General features: G+C 47.0%; 1 protein-coding gene across 3 annotated transcripts in view; it reads right to left on the minus strand.

Moving 5' to 3' along the window:
- NR4A3 (nuclear receptor subfamily 4 group A member 3) overlaps window positions 1-23,688 on the minus strand; it is a 35,263-nt gene extending 11,575 nt beyond the window's left edge. The window contains exons 1-6 of one of the 3 annotated variants that reach the window (XM_006096470.3): window positions 23,067-23,688; window positions 19,651-19,824; window positions 16,430-17,382; window positions 12,975-13,104; window positions 12,349-12,521; window positions 1,326-1,525 (exon numbers count right to left, since the gene is read on the minus strand). In XM_006096470.3, the coding sequence (XP_006096532.1) occupies window positions 1,326-1,525; window positions 12,349-12,521; window positions 12,975-13,104; window positions 16,430-17,380 (1,454 nt within the window). In that variant the 5' untranslated portion in view covers window positions 17,381-17,382; window positions 19,651-19,824; window positions 23,067-23,688. Of the gene's footprint in view, window positions 1-1,325; window positions 1,526-12,348; window positions 12,522-12,974; window positions 13,105-16,429; window positions 17,383-17,949; window positions 18,106-18,686; window positions 18,759-19,650; window positions 19,825-23,066 lie in introns of those variants that run through there. The other 2 variants (XM_023760338.1, XM_023760337.1) reach the window with 2 other exon arrangements.
- Between the last annotated feature and the right edge of the window lie 828 nt (window positions 23,689-24,516).

Here is a 24,516-nt window from a genome sequence, read left to right on the forward strand (position 1 = left end):
GGTGTAATTAATTCTGAATTCTATGTGGTCCTAACTTTAATCTTAGCCTTCCTTTAATTTTCAAATTGCTTTCCACATATTTATCTCTTTCAGCCTACTGCACTAACAAGTTAATATCTATAACTATGTTTCTTGGATGCATAGTTTCATTCATTCATTCACTAGTCAAGTATTTCTTGTGCACCACGTATGTGCCATTCCTAGAGCCAGGCACTGGAGGAAACTTGGTGACTAGAGCATGCATAGTGCTTGCCCACATGGAGCTAATCATTGACTTAATCCTATGCTGCCTGCCTAACAGATGATAGTCACATCGTTGGCTTGGCTCCTTTGTACAGCAGATTAGCTGTAATGATGCTAATTACTGGCACTCCAGTTGTAATTCCCCCTGTCTCTCCCACAGATCCCTCCACAGAGGTACACAAGGACCTCTCAATCTCAGAGTTTAAAACCTGGACCTCAGACCACTGGCATCAGAATCACTGGAGCATGAGTTAAAATGCAGATTTGTGGGCTTCTTCTAAGACAAACCAATATAGCTGGGAATGAGGCATGGGAATCTGCACTTTAAACAAGAATTTCTGCTAACACAATATGAAATTGGAGGGGAGGGTAAGGAAGAGAATGAGGGGGAAGGGACATTCTTTCTCTATAATATTTGGTGAAATGTTGGTACCATCTCCTAAAATTACATAATGGCAAGGAAGCAAGGAATCTAAAATGTTACTCATGCTGAGATTCCAGGTCCCGGCTTTTTGGAAAAGAACTTCCGCTTGTGTTCAGTGTCACTGAGCATGAAAGGTTGAACCAAATCTTTTGATCTAGGAGCTATTCTCTTGGAGTAAACACTGGGGGTTGAGAGGCAGTGGGAACTCTTTAGAGCTCCATCTGGTGTACTAGAACAGTGACTTGTAAATAGAAACCCATGAGGTAAATGCAATGTTCTCAACAAATACGTGCTCCCAGGAAATACCTTACGCACCATGGGACTCTATAGAATCCCAGAGTGTTGGCATTACAAGGAGCTTCAGATATCACCAAACCCAACCTCCTCATTTTACAAAGAAGGGAACTGAACTTCCAATGAGGCAAGGCACCTGCTCAGGGTCGTACAGCAAATCCATATTAGAACTGAGGGTAGAACCCAGGAGTCCTGGCTTCCAGTCCAATGCACTACCCACTACTCAGCTTTTTAATGCCTGATCGTATTTGATATTTCCTTCCTGAGCAACCTTCTCTCTGATGACTCATTTGCAAACACAGCAGGTTTCGACGTTCTTCAAAGGAAGGAGTGAACTGAAGGTAGATAAAATAATAGTAATTACCTGATGGAAAGTCTGAGAACAAACAGCTCCAAAAAGGCTGATTCTATAAGTAATGTCTGATCTTCTTTGGGGAGATCAGTAAATCCAGGGATCTTTTCTGCCCAGCTTCTGGATACGTCAATGGAGGCTGTCAGAAGGTTGTAGAACTGTTGTACATGCTCAGCATCTGTGCCTGCAGCGGCCTGGTCAGAGGGACAGTACTAGAATGCAAACCACAGGCAGCAGCGTTATCTCAGTTCAACGGGGATGACAGCATCATTTGCAAATGGGCTCTCCCATGGCTGTCTAGGCCTGAATCCTTACTTTCAGGTCCCACAGTTGATAAAACCCTTTGCATTCACAGTCTCATCTGATTCTCACAGTGGCCCCATGATACAGAGTGAAGGTTGTTATCATTTAATAGACAAAGAAATTTGCTGAAGTCCCATCAGTGCAGTGGTTTTCAGTGCTGACTGCAATCATCTGGGGAGCTTTAAAAACACTCATGTCTGGGTTGTCGCCACAGAGATTCTAATTTAACTGGCCTGGGTTGAGGACTGATCATTGGTGATTCCCAAGGGCAGCCAGTGTTGAGAACCAATATCTCAGGGGTTTGTGTCTGAGTGAACCTCCAGCATCTACTGACTCCACTAAAGTACAGCTGCCTCCAAACAAGATACGTAATTAATCCATGGTTCTCAAAGCGTGGTCCCTGCACCAGCAGCATCAGCAACACCAGGGAATGTGCCAGACAGAACTAAGGAAGAGGAGAAGAGAATGATTTTCGCTTGCTGTAGACAGATTTCTGTGAGAGAGACAAACCAGGAAGAGGAGCAGGGAGGGCGTCTCAGTGGCAGGGCCCAGGCGGCTGTGTGCCATCAGACTCAGGACTGTGGCTACTTAAATTAATGAAGTTAAAATAAAAATTCAGTTCCTCAGTCACACCAGCCACATTTCAAGCTCAACAGCCACATGCGATAGAGAACATTTCCATCACTGCCGAGCATTCTATTGAACAGAATTGATCTAGAAAGTCCCAGGAGAAGAAAGATACAAGTAGGAATAAAGTCTCTACCCAGCTTTTGGCTATTCTGGTAGAGTCAGGGTTTTGCCTGAATCACCGGAAGACAATCTTTCCTACTTCAGGCAAAAAGATTGATACAGCAAGGTAATCATCAAGGGACAATGACCAGCACAGACAGATCTGCACAGCACGCATGTAAATATGCACATCATTTCCTTCGCACTAAGAGCTGCGGGTGCTTTCGCATCCCTTCTCTAGGTTAATCCTCCTGGGGTGTGGATTTTAATTCTCCTTTTACAAATGAGGACACTGAGGCCCAGAGAAGCTCAGAGAGTCTGAGAGTTTCCAACAGTGGTATAGCCAAGACTTCCACGTGGCCTTGTGGTTTCCAGTCCCAGCTGTTAATATGCCTGATGTTACTAGCTGGTAGCCCATGGTATAGTTTTAAGAAAGCATTTTATTTTGCTCTAATTGGAGGTCTCCAGGTATGCATTCATTTGGTCCCATGTTTTGTCAGCAGCACAGTGACTGGCACCTGATTGACTCTCAATCAGTAGTTGTTGAATACTCTTCGATGAAAGAAGGGTCAAGGGAGCGCCTAGACTTGCCACAATCTAGTGGTCGGCAAACTCATTAGTCAACAGAGCCAAATATCAACAGTACAACGATTGAAATTTCTTTTGAGAGCCAAATTTTTTAAACTTAAACTATATAGGTAGGTCCATTGTTATTAACTTAATTCGGGTACTCCTAAGGCTTAGGAAGAGCCACACTCAAGGGGCCAAAGAGCCGCATGTGGCTCGCGAGCCGCAGTTTGCCGACCACGGCGAATCAGCCAATAAGCAGCCAGGTCCTTATTGTAGAACTACTTAGGTATGAGGAAATGAGGCACTTGTCTTAATGGGGCTTCCCCCCCCACACACACACCCTTTTGTGCTTTCCCAAGAGGCATCATGAAGTAACAAAAGAAACATCGGACAAGGAGCTGAGCTACTTTAATCCTTGATTTGTCCAGGCCCCTTATTTGTGAAGCAGTGTAGCTGTGCTGCTTACTTTAGTTATCTGGGGCAAATGACTTCGCTTTTCTGAGCGTCAGTTTCCCCCTCTGTAAAACGGGCACAATGCCTTCCTCAGTATTTTGTTGTGATGATCAAATGTGATAATATATGTGAAAGGCCTGACACATGGAACACGTTTCACAAACGATGACAGGGATGCTACTGGTAACAGTTATGATACTTGAAACTCTCACTGTCCCTCAGCCTCCACACTTATAAAATGGGAGAAGGTTTCTCCTTTTCAGCCCTGACTGTCTAGGATCCTGTAACATCAGGTCCAGTTCAGAGCCCTGGGTCATCCCACTCAGCGCCCAGACTCTATGAAGCCCTGGATGGGCTTCTGTAATGGGTTCAATGAACCACGGGAGAAAGAACCAGTCTTCCTTCCTATGGATAGTCAAGGATGGCAGCCTGATCCTGGTGCCGGGTACTTCCCGCCACCTCCTTTCAGTTCACACTCCCTATATTCACTGCAGGAGAGTGGGAAAGGGGATTTTATTTTACTTTCTTACTTTCTCCTCTGACATTAACCTAATTCCACATGCTCTCCAAGGGCAGGATGAAAATCAGGGCAGGACCACCGTTAGAAAGCTGACAGCGCTACATGTGAAACTCCCGAACGAGTGATAACATGGAGCAGAGGCAGCAGATCATGGGGTCCTCCTCCAGGCTCAGGCACTGACTTGCTGTGCAGCCCTAGACAAGTCCCTTCACTTCTCTGGGGCCTGTTTCTGCCTCTGAAGTAGGAAGTGACTGCCCTAGCTGACCCCTAAGATTCCTTCTGCCTCTTGCATGCAGCCATTTTTCTATTATTGATTTCTAGTTTAATTCCATTGTGGCTTGACGGCAGACATTGTGTGATTTCTTTCTTTTTTAATTGTTGAGGTGTGTTTTATGGCCCAGACTATCAGCGATCCTGGTGAATGTTCCATGTGCTGGCTCTTGCATTCAATGATTCTAAATGCAGCTAATCACACAGGTATGAAGTTATTGCCTAGAATTTTTTTTTTCTTTATTGATTAAGGCAGCGGTTCTCAACCTGTGGGTCGTGACCCCTTTGGCGGTCGAACGACCCTTTCACAGGGGTCGCCTAAGACCATCCTGCATATCAGATATTTACATTACGATTCATAACAGTAGCAACATTACAGTTATGAAGTAGCAACGAAAATAATTTTATGGTTGGGTCACAACATGAGGAACTGTATTTAAAGGGCCAGAAGGTTGAGAACCACTGGATTAAGGTATTACATATGTGTCCTTATCCCTCCATTACCCCTCTACTCCCCCCCCCCTGCCCTCAACCCCTGGTGTCTGTGTCCATTGGTTAGGCTTATATGTATTGCCTAGAATTTGACCTTGATTCAGCATTGTTTTGCTTTAAAACAGTGAGTAAAATGGAGAGAAAAAGACTAAAGAATGCAAACTTCTTCCTGGGCATGGGACCTAACAGCTCCCTCTTGCACTGACTTCCCTGAAACCATGGCTCACAACTCAATAATCTCTGTGCTTCCAATATTTGCTCACCATCCTCCAGAGCACTTAGCTTTCACCCAGGGTCCCCTGCAGGCCTCTGCCCCTGCTGGGCTCACATTTCACGCATCCTGCACACAGGGAAATGCAGCCCCTGCCTGCCCTGTGTGTGCAGTTTTCCCTGATGAGGCCCAGCAAGCAGAAAAGCCAGCGGGCCTGGCATGCCAGGCTCCAGCCAGACCCTCTGGGCTTCACCTGCGGTGATTCTAGTTCAGTATTCTGGAGCCAAACTGGACCAGTAACTTGGGGGTGAATGGAGGGTCAGCATCCAATGCTGAGGGAAAAGACAAACCAAGTATCCCCCCAAGTATCCGTTCTACTGAATATAAGACTTAGAGAAACATGACAAAACATTTTAGATTTTTTTCTCTGCCTGGCCTAGCACTTTATAAAAACTTCACCGAGGAATACTGGACCTGGAGTTGGAAGAACCAGATCCCCATTTCTGCTTGTGTGCTCCCCTGCATTACTCTCTCAGGGCCAAACAGGCCTGGGGTTCACCAAAGGAAATTTAGAAATATTTATTGATCAAACATAGGTCAAATAGAGAAAGACTTTAGAAATGAATCCTAACTTTTTATTCTAGTCTATATGGATAATTGATCCATTAAAAATCTTTAGCTGTAGCCAGTTTGGCTCTGGATAGAGTGGCCGGGTTTGATTCCTGCCAAGGGCACATGCCTGGGTTGGGGGCTCCATCCCCAGTGGGGGGCGTGGCGTGCAGGAGGCAGCCAATCAATGATTCTCTCTCATTATTGATGTTTCCATCTCTCTCTCCCTCTCCCTTTTTGAAATCAATAAAAAACTATTTTTAAAAATCAGGCTTTACAACTAGTCAAAGATACAGTATTACATTTACTGACATCTAATGGTGATTTCACTAAAGCACCTGGAATGAGAATCTAGAGCTACAAACAACAATGAAAGCTATTTAAACTGAAATGAGTCTACACATTTTATATGGCAATCATGTGGCTACACAGGTCAGATGTGAGGCAGAGCCTAGGCTTAAAATGAATTATTTGAATGGGAGCACCAGCCCTAAAAAAATTAGTAATATGATGCTGTCATAGCAATGTGGAATCTGGCATTTACTCTATCTCACTTATCAGTCCAGGCTAAACATGTAAAATATCCTAAGAACATTTCATCTCCCCTTACAATGTTACTTTTCCCTGGGTCTTTATATATTTTAGATGTGATCACTCTAGAAGCCAAACTATATATACATATTCTTAGGTTCTTACACTTTAAAAATTGGCAGTGAATATATTTCCCCCCATATTTATTCCTTTCTTATCTATTTAACTCCCCTTAAAACAAAACCAGAAACAAATAAACTGTCTTCCCTGTCCCCCCCTGCCCCCCAGTTATTTGGTTACTTTCTCTTTCCTTCATGAAGGTAGGAGCATTTTTTTGTTTTGTTTTTTTTAATCCTCACCTGAGGAGTGAGGATATTGTTTCCATTGCTTTTCAGATGGAAGGGAGGAAGGAGGGAGAGGGAGGGAGAGAGAAGAGAAACATCGATGTCAGAGAGACACATCGATTGGTTGCCTAGCACACACACACCCCTGGACTAGGGGTGGGGATCAAACCTGCAACCTAGGTATGTGCCCTTGATTTGGAATAGAACCTGTGACCCTCTGGTGTGCAGGCCGATGCTCTTACCACAGCAATTCTGGACAGGGCAGGAGTGTTTCTTTCTTTCTTTTTCTTTCTTTCTTTTTTTTTTTTTTTTGGTTAATCCTCATCCGAGGATATTTTTCCATTAATTTTTATGGAGAGTGGAAGAGAGAGGGAAAGTCAGAGAGAAACATCGATGTGAGAGAAACACACAGATCGGTTGCCTCCTGCATAAGCCCTGACCAGGGCCTGGGCCGCGGAGGAGCCTGCAACCAAGGTATGTGCCCCTGACCGGAATCGAACCCAAGACCCTTCGGTCCACAGGCCAACGCTCTATCTACTGAGCCAAACCGGCTAGGGCGCAGGAGTGTTTCTTATTCAATAATGCGTTCATTGCTCTAGAACAGTGCCTGACACCCACGAGTCATTCAATACATATCAATTAAATAAATTAATTGCTTTCTTGAAAATTTATATCTCTGTTGCTCATTCCTTCTCAGCCCAAGAAAAGCTGGAAAATGGGAGATTCAAGATAAAATTGTCCTTATTAAACTATATTGGTGGTTCTCAAATTTTAGTATGCCAATGAATCATCTAAGGTGCTTGTTAAAATATAGATTCCTGCCTGCCTTGTCCCTCCCCCCAATTCTGACACGGTAGGCCTGGGCGTGGCCTGGGAACCTGCATTTTAAGCAAATCCCCTGGCTCTTTCTGAGTGAGGCTGTCTGGGCACCACACTTTGGGAAATGCTGACCTGTACCCACAGTAAAATTACAGCAGGCATGCCGATCAGGGAATGAGAAGGCTGGCAGGGGTCATGGGAGTGCCCTTAGTCCAATCTCCTCGCCATTCAGATGAGGAGACAGGCCCACAGAGGGGCACGAACTGGCCTGAAATCATCAATGACTTGGCAATTTGGAGGATCTCTTGAAGAGCCTCTCTCTGCAGAGTTTTCGGGCTGTTTCCTTGGTTAGGTCTAACATGTGTTAGCCATGTTGTTTCTCAAGCTATCTTGGTAACATACTTAAATGCCATTTGCTGGTGCCTGGTATTTTATCTGAGCAATATCTCTTGTTTTGGCGTCTGTTACTACACTAAGTGACACCAATTACCAGAAAACATCGTAGTTTGCTGAAAAAATACTTGAAATGACCAGCTAATGAGGACGTTAAGTTTATTTTCTCGTTCGTAATTATGCAGGCTCTGAAGCCAAGCCCAGTATCTATATATACTTGTATTGCTAAATTAAAAGCAACTGTGGGGTAGAGAATAGCAACATTTCAAGAAGAAACAAATCAAATGTGACATGTTTTGACTGCACTGATATACAATGATCTGAGCTCGGTTTTAAAGGAGAGAAGTTTGGCCCAAAGGAAATGAGGAGGTCCCAGAGCCAGGAACGCTTCGCAAAGCGAGGCGCTCGCTTTCTGGCCTCTGAAACATTAGTTCCCTCTGTGACTTGGAACACAACTCCTCCACCTCCTTTTCCCACAAATGAGGAAAATCACTCACTTACAACCTTAAAGGCGCGAAGGGTGGTACAAGAAGATTAGAACACACCTGTCTGGCAAATATCTCCTCGTTTCTCTATTAGCCTGATTCACTGCGCGGAGCTGGTCCCTTTTATAAATTGTTTACATCAAATCAACTGTCTCTGACTCAAACCTGACAGGGCACATTCTTATTAAAAATGTAATAAATTATGAATACACACTACTGCTGTTATCGGCTACTGCTGAAGAGTGGAATTAGGCAGGAACAAATAAAGGCACTCTCATTTTTCACTTCTAAATGGTTTGCTTTTTAAAAAAGGAATGGGTATATATTACTATTATTATAATTAAAAAAAAATTAAATAAAGCTTCTTTAAAAACAAAACACACCCCTAGTTAAATTGCCACTGAGTAGAAGTGGCAGTATGGTGAAATAGAAACATGTATTCAGATACCTTGAATGATGAGATTTGGATCTAGGCCACGCTCTGCCACTGACCTTAGACGAGTCACTTAACCCCCTGGAAGCCTGTATTGACTCCTCTGAAAATATAGGGGTTGGATTAGATGATCTGATCTCAAGGTCACCTCCAGTTGTATAAACTTATAAATATAAAACTTTAAGGAGAAGGTATTATGAAAATTGAGTTTCAATTGATGACATTCTTTTTTTTATCCTCACCCGAGGTTATGTTTTCGAGAGAGGAAGGGAGAGACAGAGAGAGAAACATCGATCAGTTGCCTCCCATACATACCCGACCGGGGATTGAAACCACAACCTAGGTATGTGCCCTGCCCGGGACTAGAACCCGCAACCTTTTGGTGTATGGGACAACGCTCCTACCAACCAGGGCTGAGTGACATTCTTAAGAAAATCACCCACACCATAAATTATATCACAGGAAGCTGGGACTTAAGTAGTAGGCACTCAATAAATTAATTTTGCTTCATTCATTTTAGGTTAATTATTTTTAGAGAACAAAGCACGTTCAATCTTGTTAAGTAACAAGTTATTTAACAACACATATGTTTATATGTATATGTATATGTATATGTATATATAATCACTTGCATTTAGGGACAATAAGGTAAACCCCCAGAATCATAAAACCTTAGGATTGGAGGAACTTAAGGAACTTAATAAAATCCATAATGAACTCTCTGCTAGTGAGAAATCCTGTTACGTGTTCCCCTTAGTTACTTGTGTGATGATCACACGCCCTTGTCTTCAGAGTGAGCTGAAAGGGGCCCCTTCCTTCCCCCTCTAGATCTGTCCTTGGGAGCAACAGTCCTCTTTGCCACAGAGCAAAAGAGTGACCTAATCCTGCCAAACCTTCTCCCTTCCTACCTATTGCACATATACTGTCATTTCATCCAATCATCCCTTACAAGTTTCCAGAAACAGTGTGTCCACATCTCTCTCAAACCCCAGCTTGGAATTAGCCTCAACCCTGAAGTGTGGTCTGACAGGACAGAGCCCATGTTCCACCCCCAGCTTGGTCCTGGTACCATACTGCTGCAGCCTAAGGTGATTTAGCATCTCTCTCTTCTACTACACGTCCTCTGTTGGTTCCTAATAAGTGTATACCCTCCCAAGATCTTCTTCACATGAACGACTGATGGGCCAAGGCCCTCCCATGTTTTAAAATTCTAAATGCTTAGCTTCACATTTATTTTTGTTAACTTTCTTCGTGATGGTTTCAGCCCATCTTGTTCCAACCTGTCGAAATCACTCTGAATGTTGATACTGACATCCATCATATTAGCGATCCCTCCCAGCTTTCTGTCATCTGCAAATGTGATCAGCATGCCTTCTCTGCCTTCATCCAAGTTTTTGATGAAAACTCACTGTATTTTTTAAAAAGTCTTTTAATTTATTGATTTGGGTCCAATTTTTGATAATTTTGTAAAGCTATCTAAAAGCAGAAGAATCCAAGCTATGAGGCTCAACCTGATTCCAAAACAATGCAATTAAAATAAATATGCTTTACGAAATTGAGCCGGGCCCCAAAGGTAGTATCAGTATAACCTAGACTCTGGCATGGTCAATCTGCTATTTTGGACAAAACTAACAATTAAATTGGATAAATGTTTGTTGATGAAGATGATGACTCTAGTCTAACACACTGAATGGTGCAGAGGCAAGCAAACAAGCTGGATTGATTTTTCCGTGTGGAGACAGTTCCCAGCTGGGACAACTCAAAGAGCTGGGGAGGGTTTGCCACTGAATAACTGAATAGTCCACAAAGACCAATAATTGGATAATTTGGGGCCAAAAAAATCACTTGTGGAGCCTAAATTCTCTGGATTGATCACCAAAAGTGATTTCAAATATCCTGGAATAATGACAGACTGTGTTATGTAGCCTCAGTGTGGGTAGTATGAAATAGCTTCATAGATCCAGAAAAATTGCATGAGAGGAGACCAAAGTTCCTCTAGGGAGGAGGTCTTTATTCCAGAATGCTGTTCCAGCACCCTCTCTCACTGAAACCAGAGGTGCAGTAATGCTTGGTATTAGGAGCACAGACTTTGGGATCCAATACACTTGGCTTCTAATTCTATTTCTGATACACATTAGCTTTGTGACCTTGGGCAAATGAGTCCTTTAGCCTTTCTCAGTTTTAATCTCATCTGTGAAATAGAGATCATAACACTTACCTTCCTGGTCTTGCTACATGGCACCTGACACGTGAAGTGTTCACACTCGGAACATTCAACAAATGGTAGGGAGGGCACTGTGCTAAAGCTTCGACAAGTATCATCTTATTTAATCTTCACAAATCCCAGGAAGTAGATATTATAATTATTATTCCATAACACCAATGAGGAAGCGGAGTCACTAAAAGGTTTAAGCAGTTGCTTAAGGTCATCCAGCTACTAAACGATGGTGTTGGGATTTTAATCTAGGGACCTGCATGGGTCCAAAGCCTGAGCCCTTAACCACTGCATTATGATGCTAGACTATTTTTTGAGACTTGACTTCAAGAGATGCTACTTGTAATCAGAATAAGAGTCCTCACCCTTTGGTGCTAACGATCTGCCATGCTCCTCCTATGAAGTCTTGTGATCAGGTGCAGCGAGGAGGCTTCCCAGCCCATAGTGAGGGTAGGGATGAGGGAAGGGGGATCAAAGTGGGTGTACCGATCATAGCACTGCAACCTAATGGGCACACTCACACACTCTTTCCCAGCTGTTCAACCAGAAGTTTGAAATACTGATTAGACCTGGGCAGGGAAATCTGGTGGGAGCTGCCAAGCCAGACCAACCAATTGGGGATCCCTGGACTGGTCTCTCTTTGATTTGTATGCAAACTGTGTTTCTCAGTTTTCTTGTCTTAGAGTGAAGGTAACTATCCCTACAGTTCATGATTCTTTAAGTGGTTAAATGAGATGTCTAGCATGCAGAAATTGCCCAGTAATTATGATCTTTTTTTCTTCCTTCCCATCTTTGGTGAGACTCAGTCTTACTAGAAGTTTGCTTTTCCAAGTCTTTTAAAAGGCCGCCTTAGAGTCATATTAATACATTTGCTTAGAAAATCCTTTCTTGTGGTGGTTCTCTTTGTTATCCAAATTTATGGCAATTTTCAGAATTCAAACTGATGACATTTTACTACATCCATATGAAATAGAAATGTTGAGATATTTTGGTTGACTAAAATAACAATACTGGTAATCACTTATGGTCTTCAAATGTTTTTCTCAACCATCTTTCCTGTGTGGCTGGTGATCAAAACATCCCTCTGAGGTTAAATATTGTAATCATGTCCACTGTAGGGATGAAAAAGCCAAGGGCATGAGCCAGGTGACACAGCTAGGAAGCAGCAGAAGTGGTGTTCCATCCCAGTCCTCCTGATGTCAAGGCCAGAGCTTGCTCCTCTCTATCAATGGTCTAATCCCTCGAATAAGCAGCAGATCAATCAATGCCAATGCAGTTGGGAAACTGCTTAAGGATAACTTAAAGCTCAATATGAAAAAAACAGTAGTCACTTTGTGTAAACCACGAAAGAAATCTGCAAATTGTAATTCACCTGTGCAGATTTTCATTGGCACAACCACCAGGAATCCTGCAACAATGGGTATGACAGATGCAGCACTGTCAAGACCATTTGTTAAGGGATTCAGAGACCCAATAAGGCAAAATTATTTGGTTCAATGGATGCACTGGAATTGCGAAATGAAGTGAGAAATATAGAAAAGGAATGAAAACTGTTTAGCACACTGGCAGGCACAAAGTCAACCAATCAACTCTTATTACTAGTATCATGAGTAGAGACCCTGATCATTCATTCAAAAGCAGGACATTATAAAACTTACTCTGGAATAATCAAGTTCTCTGGGCGTTGAGTCTGTTAAAGCTCGGACAAGGGCATTCATCATACAGCTCGGAGGAGAAGGTGGAGAGGGCTGGGAAGGTTCCTGCTGTAATGGGCTCTTTGGTTTTGAAGGCAGCCGACCTCTCCTCCCCTTCAGACTATCTGTACGGACAACTGATGGCAAGGGAAAAAGAGAAAGACTGTCTTCAAAGATATTCCTGAATAGCCATAACTCACAAAAAGGAATTAAAACAGTTGAGCAATCATTAATGAGACCAACCATTTAAAAGTGGCAATAAGTTTGGAATAATATTCACACAACGATTCAATGAGAGTTGAAACAAGCAGCATAAAAGCCACTCCATACTTATATTTGGTAATGAATTAGTCCTAAAAGTCTCCTTCTTAAATAGAACAGAGATGTATGTACACAAGCTCTGTATTGATTTTGAGAAATTAGAATTGAAAAGTAGTCCTCAGCTATTTTTAAATGTAAACATACACTGTAACAACAAAACGTTGGAAGGAAAGGAAAATTCACCATTCTAATGTAAATATTAGCATTTTTTTTCAGTGATATCTGAGAACACATATAAACAAGTTGGATAAAAAGCATTATATTCATACCTTCTTTAACCATCCCAACACTGAGACACTTCTGGAAACGACAGTACTGACATCGGTTTCGACGTCTCTTGTCTACAGGGCAGTTTTTATTTGCCAGGCAAACATATTTTGCATTTTTCTGCACCGTTCTCTGAGAAAATACAATACAGAGATAGTCAACTAATCGTTTCTGGAAAGAGGTAGAACCTGACAAGATGTATTTTAATTACAATGTGAAAAGCGACAGTGCAATTCGTATAATTAGATAAATTTAATTTCCTAACACGCTAGCCTGCAGGAAAAACAATTTTATTAGTGTTAGCTGCTGACAATGAAAATCATCTCAGATTGTTCTGAAGCAAGTCTCAGGAGACATCCAAGTCTGAATGATAAAATCATATCTGAAATTACCAGGTCAACATATCATACCTTGGAGGATTAGATTATCTCCACTTTTAATATCCCTCTGGGAACAATTTTCTACTTGTTCCACTCCCCTGATTATTGCTGACCTTATTAAAATAAAATCAAAATTATCTGGGATGTACTTTGTTGGCTATCACTTTTGTAAGTCAAATATTACAGTAACTGGCTTTGTTTCCCAATAGAGATGAAATCATAAAAAGCAAAAATCAGGATTTGTCTAGTTAAAATATATAGGAAATAATGTTTAAGTGCCCCCAAATCCCTTAATCAGCCATTGTAGTTTATCTTTAAAAGGGTAAATGGCCATTTTTTTATATTTAAAATTAAAATCTTAAAATTGGACACTGAAAACCACTATCACATCCAAGAAAGGAATAAAGAAAAACCAAAACAAAAAGAAACGAGAAAGAAAGGAATATGAGAGCCGTATATTTTCAATTAAAATTCCCATTGATTGGTTATTTCATAAATGACTATTGACATAGACATCAAAATAGCCATATTGTAAAACATACTTCATAAAACTTGGACTTGGATATAAAATAATGCTGTATTCTTCAGAATCACATGTAATTTAAAAATGGCACGTGGAGAAATAATTGAGCATAATTTTATGCTCCAAATATAAGGGAGGCTTTTTTAAAAACCCCACAAAAAGCACGTGTGCAACTGGATGTGGGTATTTACCACTTAGGGTAAAATCATTCAGAAATTACCTGAATCTATACAATTCCAAATAGAGCAGAAAGTTGAAATTTATTTGATAAGCCTAAAAAAGAAAAGAAATCTGGGTAATTTGGGGTTGGTAATCTATTTCTTGCCCAAAATTCTAGGCTTATTTTCAATCTTTACTTTCAGCAATTCTCAGCCCTCATTTACCAGCATTCACCCCATCATCTTTTAATTTCACTTTAGGAGATCGTTTTGCTGACATAAAACTTAAAAAAAATCTAACAAAGCCAGATACATTTTCCCTGCGTTTGTAGGTGATGTTAGTTTAAAATGTAAAAATTCCCAAAACACAAACATGCTTCTCAGTTTCCAGCATTTCAATTCTCAGCACTCTTTAAGGGTAGGAAACTGGTGCTTCCTGAATGAAGTTCTCTTCATCGAACATGCAGTCATTTCTAAAACTCTTATTTCTTGCCATTGTCCTCAAGGTTATATGCCAATTTGAGTGCTTGGCGGCATTTTGCTCCAGGTATACATTTTTCCAATAACCTGAAACCTTTCCCACAGTCATGTGCGCCTGCACCGTTTAAGGACAAGGAGAGATCGTTACAGTTCAATCACTGAATTCCATCATTAACTGCATTTCATGTCACATTTTTAAAGAATTCAATTTAATGGTAGAAAGCCACTGGGTAAAACCTGCTCCCATTCCCTTAATTAACAGATCTGTGGGATGGTTCTCTCCCGTTTCTACCCCCCGCCCTTTCAAATATAGATTTGTTTTCAAGGGATTGCTGCAGAAAAGGAACCCTGTTGGGGAACACTTAATTGACATTTCTAGACTAGGGATGTATTACCACTCCTGTATTTTGGTCAACTCTCAATTATTCAGGGATGGTTATATTTGAAGTTACTTGCACTTCTCTTAATTGTTTTTCTTCCTTTCCCCCTTTTTGGCTACCTGTTTCACTGCCCTTCAGCATTTCCACTGAAATGATGTAAAAATCAATTTGTGAAAGGAATGCAGTTCCTTGAAAGCAGCCCTGGTAAAGCTTGAGTAGTTAAGACTAAAAAAAGGGCTAACCTGGGGGCTCTACATTTAAAATATCATAATCTTGTACATGCCTTCGGTATGGCTGCAAAGTCTTTCCATAAGCCTTTTCTCACTTTTCTGCAGAATGTAATTAATCACATGATTTCTACTCCCAGATCAAAAGTAACCGTTGCTTGTGGGTATGATAACCAATACACAGACACATGCATTTTTATAAATACTTGGTAGTTTTGACTTAGAATGAACTATTGTTTTTTTTTTATGGCCCTTTAAAGTTTATAAAACGCTTTCATAATTGTTTTATCGCATTTAATTCTCACAGCCCTTCTCTGAATTTTATTCACCTGATAGGGAAACTGAGGCCTAGAAAGAAGTATCATGCCCAATGTCATATAATTGGTAGGTGGCAGATCAAGGCCTCCTATTCCAGTGTTCTCCAAGTCCCGCCTGCTCCCAGATACATCCTGTTGGCCTCCTAAATCCTATTACCCAATCAGCATCCAGCTTCCCCTTTTCCTCCACCCTGCCCAGCATGTAGGCTAGGGAGTGATTATTGTGGAAGACCATTTGTGGGTTTGCAAATGCCTGAGATAATGGCCAGGGGAGTGGGGATTGGGGAAAATGGCACAGAATTAACTGTCTGAAGAAAACGGGGAGTCAACAGCAAAAGCAGAGCAGCAAGAGGACAAGGCCTCTTTCCCCTGAGTGTTATAAAGAGCACCGAACTCAAGAGTCACCACGTGCGGATAAATCACTGTTTACAGGCTACCCCAGGCTTCATTTCTCTGGGCTTCAGCTTCCTCGTGGGTAACATAGGTGGAGGCTGAAGACCCTCCTGTAGAATTCTCCTTTGGGTCTATGAGATCATGAACAACTTCCACACGTGGCATTGTGTGTGGCTCAGAGGTGGAGTGAATTGGTGAAACCCCAGCTCCTCTCTTCTATGAAGGGAGCTGTCCCAAACCGCATCTCGTCAGTGGCCTGTTCTACAGCTGCAGAGGTGTGAAGGCCACGTGCACTTCGGGGTCATGCAAACGTGAGCTGGCATCCTGTCTCCCTCTCACTCTCTGAGTGTGTGTCCTGGGCAGTTGAATAACCTTTCCAAGTCTCCATCGCCTCACTTATGAAACATGGGTAATTAAGATCTACCTTCAAGGGTCAGACACCCTGAGAACATGGACGTGAAGGTGCTAGGCTACAGGAACGCAGAGTTCAACAATTACACCTCTCAAATCGGGAAGGACCCATTTATGTGCTCACTCGAGCGGGTGGCCGAGGAGGCTGGCTGCGGAGGGAGGGGCGCCAGGAGGAGGCGTGCGCTCACCTTGAAGAAGCCCTTGCAGCCCTCGCAGGTGCGAACGCCGTAGTGCTGGCAGGCAGCGTTGTCCCCGCACACGGCGCAGGTGCCCTCGCCCGAGGAGGAGCTCCGGATGGGCGGCGACGGCAGGCTGGGGCTCTCCCCGAGCAGGCTGGACGCGGTGGGGGAGGCCGTGAGGTTGAGCGGCGGGAAGGCCAGCGCGGCTGCCCTCTTGGGCAGCGGCAGCCCGTAGGGGTGGCCCTCGAGGGCGGGGGCCTGGCTGCCCGCGGCGGCGGCGGCTCCCAGCGACAGGCTGAGCGCGGCGGCGGCCGTCGGGTCGTAGCTGAGATGGTGGCCGCCAGCGGGGCTGGGCGCGGGCGGGTGCGGCGGCGAGGGCTTGAAGTGGAAGAGCGGGAAGCGCGCGCCGGACAACGCCTTCATCGGCGGGTCGAGCAGCGGGCCGGGCGCGATGCAGCCCTGCGCCGAGGGCAGCGCGTCGTCCCACAGCGCCCCCGCCTGCGGGGGGAAGCCCGGCGTGGTGGGCGTGGACGGCGGGGACTGCTTGAAGTACATGGAAGTGCTGGGCAGCACCTCGTCCTCCGGTCCGGAGGAGGGCGGGATGGATGGCTCTGGCTGCGGCTGTTGCTGGTGATGGTGGTGGTGATGGTGGGGGTGATGGTGATGGTGATAGCTGTGCGGGTGGCCCTCCTCCACCTTGATCAAGGGTCGCGGCCCAGGCGGCTGCATTTGGTACTGGCAGGAGGGCTTGAATTCGTAGTTGGAGTAGCCCTCCACGAAGGTACTGAAACTGGGCAGGGATGTGGTGGCCCTGGCCGTGATCTCGGTGCTCCCGAGGTCCATGGTCAGCTTGGCGCAGTCGGGATTCATGATCTCCGCTGTGTACTCTGAGCTGTAGGTCTGCGCTGCATAACTGGAACCTGGAGGCGGAGGGCTATACTGGGCTTGCACGCAGGGCATATCTGCAGGGACAGGGCAAAGGGTCTTTCAGAAGCAAGTCCGCACTCTTTCCTAGCATGGCTCTTTAATCTAGGCCTAGGAAACGGAGAGGAAGTGACATCCTTTTCTCCTCCTGGTAGCACAGATCTAAAGCCCAGTGTTTCCTTCCTTCCTTCCTTCGCTGGGAAGAAAGCTGAATCCCTTACAGACTGTCAAAGGGCCTACAGGATGCCAAAACCCAGCCTCCTGGGGACCTCTGTGCCCACCTTTCTTCCCTTGCTTTGTCCTCCACCAGATCTGGGAAATGTGACGTCTTCTCTCATAGGCCCAATGATGTTTTTAAGTTAATTGGAGTGACTTCAGCCACTAGTTGGGGGTGAGGGTGGGGGGAGGGTGCATAAAGAAAGCCAGTGAATGCCTTGTTGGTTTATTTTGGGGGGAAGAGGTCACTGACCCCCCCAAGTCACACACATTGATTTATAAATTCTATGAGTTAGTAAAAAAAAAAAAAGGTGTCCTACATGGGACTTACTGGCCAAGGGAAACAGTGACATGCTAACATTTTATAAATGCCAACTAAGGGTACCCACACATATTGTGGTCGCTTTTTCTTCCACCCCCTTCCCACTCTTCCAGACAGGGCCAGCAGCCTGCACAAACTGGACCCCTGCTGATGACTTCAGCCAGCTAGGTGGTGAGGTGGGAAAGTAGGCCCAGGAAATGGACTGGGGGGAGGGAGTTTGCACCATCTGCAAAGAAAAAGATCAGCAGCTGCAACAAAACACTCACCAAACCTGCTCTCTGCCATATACAATATACCATATATATATATATATATATATATATATATATATATACACATACACACACTTTTCCACAATTCTGACTAATAAAATACATCAGTGGCTGTTTTATGACATTATAGCTGTCATAATAGGCGAGTTAGTTTACATATTATCTTATGACGGAATAATTAGGACCCCTACAAACAGAAAGCAGTTTCTTAATATGTTTTGTTTCTCTGCCAGTTTGACTATATTGAGCCCAGCAAAGCGACTGGTACCCAGGGTCCTTACTTATTGTTCAGAGAGGCTGAGCTGGACGAGAGGGCCCTGAGAATGATTGGATCTAATGAATAACTTATCTGATGATTTCCCTTTCTTTATGGCGAGATATTAGTGGTAAAATGGGCAATTTCTGGTGGTTGGTTTTTTTTCTGAACCAAAGGAAAACCAGGTGCTTAATGTCTATTTGGAGCCTATGGTATAAAATGTGTGACTAATAGAAGAGTGAGTACTTCACACTTCCTCTGACATCTTTCTCTTACCCACATTTCCAAATCTGATTGAGTCATGGGTGTATGGGATGAAATCTTGACTTGAAAAAATGTGAGGAGGGCCTGTTGGAAGAAGCAGTGGTGAGGAGAGGCCAGTTCAAGCCTTTATTTTTCAAACAGGGCCTTAAAAACACTCCCTAGTTGGAAGTTAAAGGATTACTTATCCTGCTTTGCAGTTGTTGGGGGTGAAATGAAAGACTAGTCATTTAAAAGAAAGAACACTGCCTGTGGTTTCATCTCTTCTCCTTCTCCCTTTAGACCTCTAGGATTTCCCTATTAGTCATTCTTTGCCAATCTCTGCCTATTGCTCTTGTGTCTTTCTGTGTTTTCCAGCTAGACCGTGAGCTTGCTGGGACTGAGTTCTATTTATCTGCATATCTTTGGTGCCTACACAGGCCTGGCACCTGGTATCTCTCTGACAAATGCATAAAGAGGTGTTACAAGCCAAGCCTGCAATCCTTACACAAGCCAACTTAAATGGACTCCTTGGGTTTCAGGTCAAATGCTTTTTCTCTTTCCCTCTGAGCTTCAAGAATCCACACTTCTGCACCCAAGTGATTTGGATTTTATATAAACAAAAATACTCTATCTATTGCTCTAAGTGACCCCATACTTCTTAAGTGAATAAGCTGCATGTAAAGGAAGAGCAAAAATGAAGACATTAGAAGTAAAATATCCGAATCTATGGTGTATTTGTATTTTTCTTAGGACAAATACTTTTGAGAAATGCAATGCTTAATTTAATCTGGCTGCTTCGCTCGGTAGCAACAGGGTGTGGTATCCAGAGGAGCTTCCTGCAAAGAAGCCACCTGTGCTGTGAAATGCGCAGCCAGCAGGCACTGTCTTGGCCGCTGGGCACATCGACCACCTTGCCGGCTGGTAGTGTGGCTCCCCCACCCACCTCTCCCAGGCGGGTTAGAATAAGGGGTCTAAGGGGTCGTGCCTTCAGACCTACCTGGAGGATATCTTGCGCGCTGAATGGTGGGGCTGTGGGTCTCTCCAGCGGAGGCTGAGAGTGAAGGAGGCGGAGACGCACGACTAGGCGAAGCGGCGGCGGTGCTGCCCAGCTCTGCTGAGGGTCCAGTCTCAGGGCCGGGGCTTGCCGGGCTGCGTTCTTCCGCAGTGGGCTCTGCGGGCACCCGGAGAGAGAACAAAGGTCATAGTAAGTCCAGGCTGAGCCACCGGGGCCTGGGCTGGGCGTATTGGGAGTTGGTGGAGGCCTCTAGAAATGCTACGTTAATGACAAAAAATGCTAAGGTGCCTGGAGTCCTGAAACAAGCAGCATCACACCACCTTGGGGTAGCCGAGGAAAGGTTGTCTCTACCAGCCGAGCTCACCGCCCTTTTGTGGCACCCGAACCCAGGCTAAAATAGTGAAGCCTGACATCGCCCAGAAATCGATCCTCTGCCCCCCACAATTGGTGCCGAGCTCACGAAGTTAGGAAAACCGAAGAAAACAGTGGAGGAAAGAGTCCCGCCCAAATTCGGAGGGTGGGGGTCAGTGAGTGTGCACGAGGGGGAAATAGTCATTTTCCAATTCCACCCGCTTCCACCTCCTCACAGACAAATGTACACGCTGCATAGGAAATGCACAAGGTCCGGAACGAATGCGTGAATGCCCCGAGGAATTAAGAAAGTCAGCTTTTCATTCTAAATGCTAATGGAGCTTTGCGTCTATTAGCCGCGAGTTTCGGGGGCCAGGGGTCAAGCAAACAAAAGGGCCCAGTGAAAATAGGCCCGCGCTGGCAGCCAGGCGAGAAGGCGGATGGCGTTTACAGCCGAGGGGGCGGTCGGAGGGAGGCCCCCTGCACCCAGCGGGCGGCATCCTTGAGGGTGGGCGACTTCTAGGCTCTGGACCACCGGGCGGCCCGGAGGGGGCACACGCGGAGGGCGCCAGCGCGGCTCCCGGCCCAGCGTCTCAGCGCATAGCCTCGGCGAAACTTTGTAGCTGGAAGCACAGCTCCCCGGGCCTGGAGGAAGGATTCCACTGCCGCCAACTCCGGCCTATAGCGCCACCTTTGTCCCGACCCACTCCCAGCTGAATGGGAGGCAACGTGGAGCCAAAAATAAACAAAACCCCCCAATCCTCGCGGGTGCGCGGGCTGCGAGAGGGTCGTGCAAGTTTCATTGCCTGCAGCCTCTACGCCCATGGCTTCCCTGAGGAAGGAGAGGTACTTGGAGTCTTCAGGTCCGGGAAGCCCTCGAAAGCCAGGAAATGGGAGATTCCCTTGAAACCCCCAGTCCCAGGCCTAGCCCCTTCCCCAGCCCCAGCCCCATCCCCATCCCCAGCTGATCCTACGGAAAGCGTGAGCGAACTCTAGTGCAAGCACGGAAGGATCTTCCCACGGTTGTAGCTGATGCTTTCAGCCCTTCTCCCCCCGCCCCCAATCTTCAGTGGGGTCTCCAGAAACCTCCTCCCACCACCTCTCCCAGGAGGTGCCCGCCTGCCCGCCCTGCCCCGGGGCCTCTCCAGCGGAGCCTTTCTCTAAGGATCGGCCTTTGACTTGGTGGATGAGGGTCGCGTCTCTGGAGCACCGGTGTTGGAGGGGAAGAGCCACACCACGTCTCCTACAGCTGAGCCGAGTGCCCCTCGGTTCTCTCCCCCCGCGCCCTCCAAAACGTCCGGTTACCTAGGCAAAGCCTCCGCGCCTGGAAACACTTTCGGTGGCTCCTGCTCGCGGCCGCGGGGCCGGGAGCACGGAGCCTCGAGGTTGTAAATTAGGAAGAAATAACTACCTCTGTCAAAGCCCCTTTCTTTCTCGTGGGCAGACGAAAGGAACACCCCCGTGTTCCCCTCCCGGTGGTGAAGCGAGTGGAGGAAACCGTGAAACGCACCATTGTGACCCCGGCCCCTCCGCGGAGTTTCCAACCTTGGGGAGCGGGGGCGGAGGCTGGGCGGGGGCAGGAGGCGTGGAGGAGACCGACAGAATGGGAAAGACAGATTCTCAGAAAGACCGAGGGAGAGGAGACAAACCGCGGGGAGAAATCCTGCGAGCGCCAGGTCCCAGGGAGGGGAGTGGGTGGGCGCGGGGGGGAGGGAGCGGGTGCAGAGGCTGCTGTGGCCCGAGTAGTCTTTGATACTCACAGGGGAGCATCTTGTTCAGCTACGATAACTCGGAATAAACTCTAACTTCATTCATTGTGCCCGGTAGCCGCGTTGGGCAGGTTTCTCTTTCCCAAACTTAGTTCTAGAAAACATTTCTTTGTCGCGGGAAAAGAAGATGGAATTTGCGATGAAGTGACCACACAGGCGCCCTATGTATGTCTCTCCCGGCACCCCAAGCCTCTGGGATAACCAACGGCCCGCGATTTCTGATCACCAACCTCCCTGCAGCCAGCTCTTCCCTTTGGAGTATGGAGGCATAAATAAGAGGCAATATCTAGGCAAAGCCTCGGCGCCCGGAAACACGTTCTTTGGAATCAAGGGACACATGCTGAAACTTCACGACTGCCCCAAACTCCCCGCAGGTTCTAGAGGAACCTTGGGAAGCCAGTCTCCGCAGGCTGCGTTGGCACGACCGCTCTCTCCTCTCCACCGAGAACTTTCAATTCTATTAAAACACTCGGAGCAACTTCTCCAAAAGCGCGAGTTCTCTCAGTGAAGAGGAAAACATGCCTTTCTCACACCGAGCCGAGCCTGGATGAGAGGGACACCGTCCCCACGCGTGTCGGAGTGCGGGAGTCCGCAATTACACCCGATCACCTCCGGAGGGAAAAGTGTCAGCGGGCAAGTCGGCGACGCCGGGCAGACGTGCCTAGCGGAGCCCCAGGCTCATTTCAATACAATAAGCCACATTCCTACAATTATGCCCTCTTTTCCTGAGATCCTCCGAGCGCCTTTGCAAACTCCGGCCGCGGCTGCCCTGGCCCCTTTCCCCTCCCAAGCTACCTCCCAGTCAACCCGCTCGGAGTCACTCTCAGGTGTATGAACTTGGACCACCGGAGCCCCTATGTTCAATCCTAGTTAAAAGGCAGGAAAATTACTGCCGTTCATCACCGGAGCTGCAACTCCCCGCCGCCGCTGCTGCCGCCGCCGCCGAGAGCATCATTACCATGACAACTAGAGCTGAAATACCCTGAATTACATCTCCGGAGCTGCGACTGCACAAACCCGGTCCTCCTCTTTGTTACAGGCTTTTCGCCCCTTCGGGTGGGGGTTGGAATCCCACTAGCTCCAGACATCCCCGGGGGTCCGCTACCGGGGAAAAGTTTCAGATCAGAACCCACCCGCCTCTCAGCAACCGAGGCGGCAGCGAAGCGGTGAGGGGGGAAAACCCCACACTCAAAGTTGTCAATTTCGGGAGCGACGCTTCCCAGTGTGCCAACTTTTCAGCAAGTCCCCCAATTAACTGGGCGAATCTCAAATACGTACTTGAGTGCTGTGGCGGTTCCGTCTTTAGAGCGAGTTTCTAGAGAGCTGCCCCAAAATCTGCGCTGGGGGGGAGTCACAGCTGCTGTCCCGGAAGGGCTGCGGTCTCCAAGTCCAGCGGCTCCCAGAGGCGGTGAGCGGCTGGCAGGGGATGCTGCGATCCCGACTCATGGGAGAGCGCCGCCGAGGGGTTCCGCTGGCGCCCTGGCTCCGGCCGCGACCAGGGGAGAGGATGCCGCCGCCGTTCCCACCTCCACGGCCACCGCTGTCAGCGTTGCAAAGTGAGCCCGGGAAGGGGCGTCCGGCTGCCGCGCCGCGCTGCACCCGCGAGGGTGCAGGGCGAGAGGGGTGTGAGCGCGCGGGAGAGAGTGGAGTGTGTGTGCGGAGCGTGTGTGCGCGCGTGTCTGTGTGTGCGAGTGAGGGAGCGGGTGTGAGCTTGTCTGTGTGTGGGGAGCGGAGGAGGAGCAGGAGCTGGAGGGGTGGGGGGCGGGAGCCAGGAGACTCCGCTCTCCCGGCTGCGCGTTCGCTCGTCCTCTCGGCACGTCATTTATGCCACAGGAGCCCTAGCGGCCTCTCCATAGAGTGCCTGGAATGCGAGACGTCAATGTGACGCCATGGGACGCTACGTCACCCTCCTCCTCCCTCCCCTGGCCCAGCCGGTTCCGCGTGTGCGAGGGAGTGCGTGTGTGTGTGTGTGTGTGTGTGCGCGCGCGCGCCTTACCCGGCCATTCGCCGGGCGGCACAATGGAAACTACGCGGTGCAGCCAGCCCCAGCCCGGAGGCCTTTCCGACCCGCGCTGGCAACCCCTTTGCAGTGGCGCTGCTCGCCCGGGCACGAGTCAGAGAGAGAGCAGCGGCCCGCCCGCGGGTCAGGCGGGACCGCCCAGCTGTCAGGCTCGGGTGGAGTAGAGTTGGAGGAGTGCTGCTGGCGCGCCTCCGAGGCTGCCCCAAGGCAGGAAGCCAGGGCGAGGGGGTAAGAGAGAGGACAGCTCTTCCGAAAAGGAAGGCTCCGCCAGCCAGCTTCTCCGAGTGACCTGGCAGGGGGTGCAGAAGGAGTCAGGCTCCAGACCAAAGATTCCCTGAGGTGCAGCTGCGCTTTCCGCCAGCAACAGTTCTAGAACTGTTTACGTCTGTCCGGCCCTCTGCGCCTCCCATCCTCTACTGGCTGCGTGTTTTACACAGGGATGCAGATGGCTCTGGGAAGATAAGGTTTTTATTTCTTTCTACTTAAGGGGTGCGTTTTATAAATGTAACCCAATTAAATGTACGCGCGCGGCAGCAGAAACTATTTAAATGTGTGCAAAACAAACACAAACATGTTGAACATCTGAGCGGGTCTGACTATTGCATCCCCCCCCCCCCCCCCCGCGTCAGAAATGGAACCCTCAGTTCGCACTTTCACTTTTTGATGGCGGAAGACGGGCCTCCCTTCCCATCTCCCAAATTAAACATT

The sequence above is a fragment of the Myotis lucifugus genome, unplaced genomic scaffold (genome assembly GCF_000147115.1).
Source record: "Myotis lucifugus unplaced genomic scaffold, Myoluc2.0 scaffold_180, whole genome shotgun sequence".
Classification (NCBI taxonomy): domain Eukaryota; kingdom Metazoa; phylum Chordata; class Mammalia; order Chiroptera; family Vespertilionidae; genus Myotis; species Myotis lucifugus.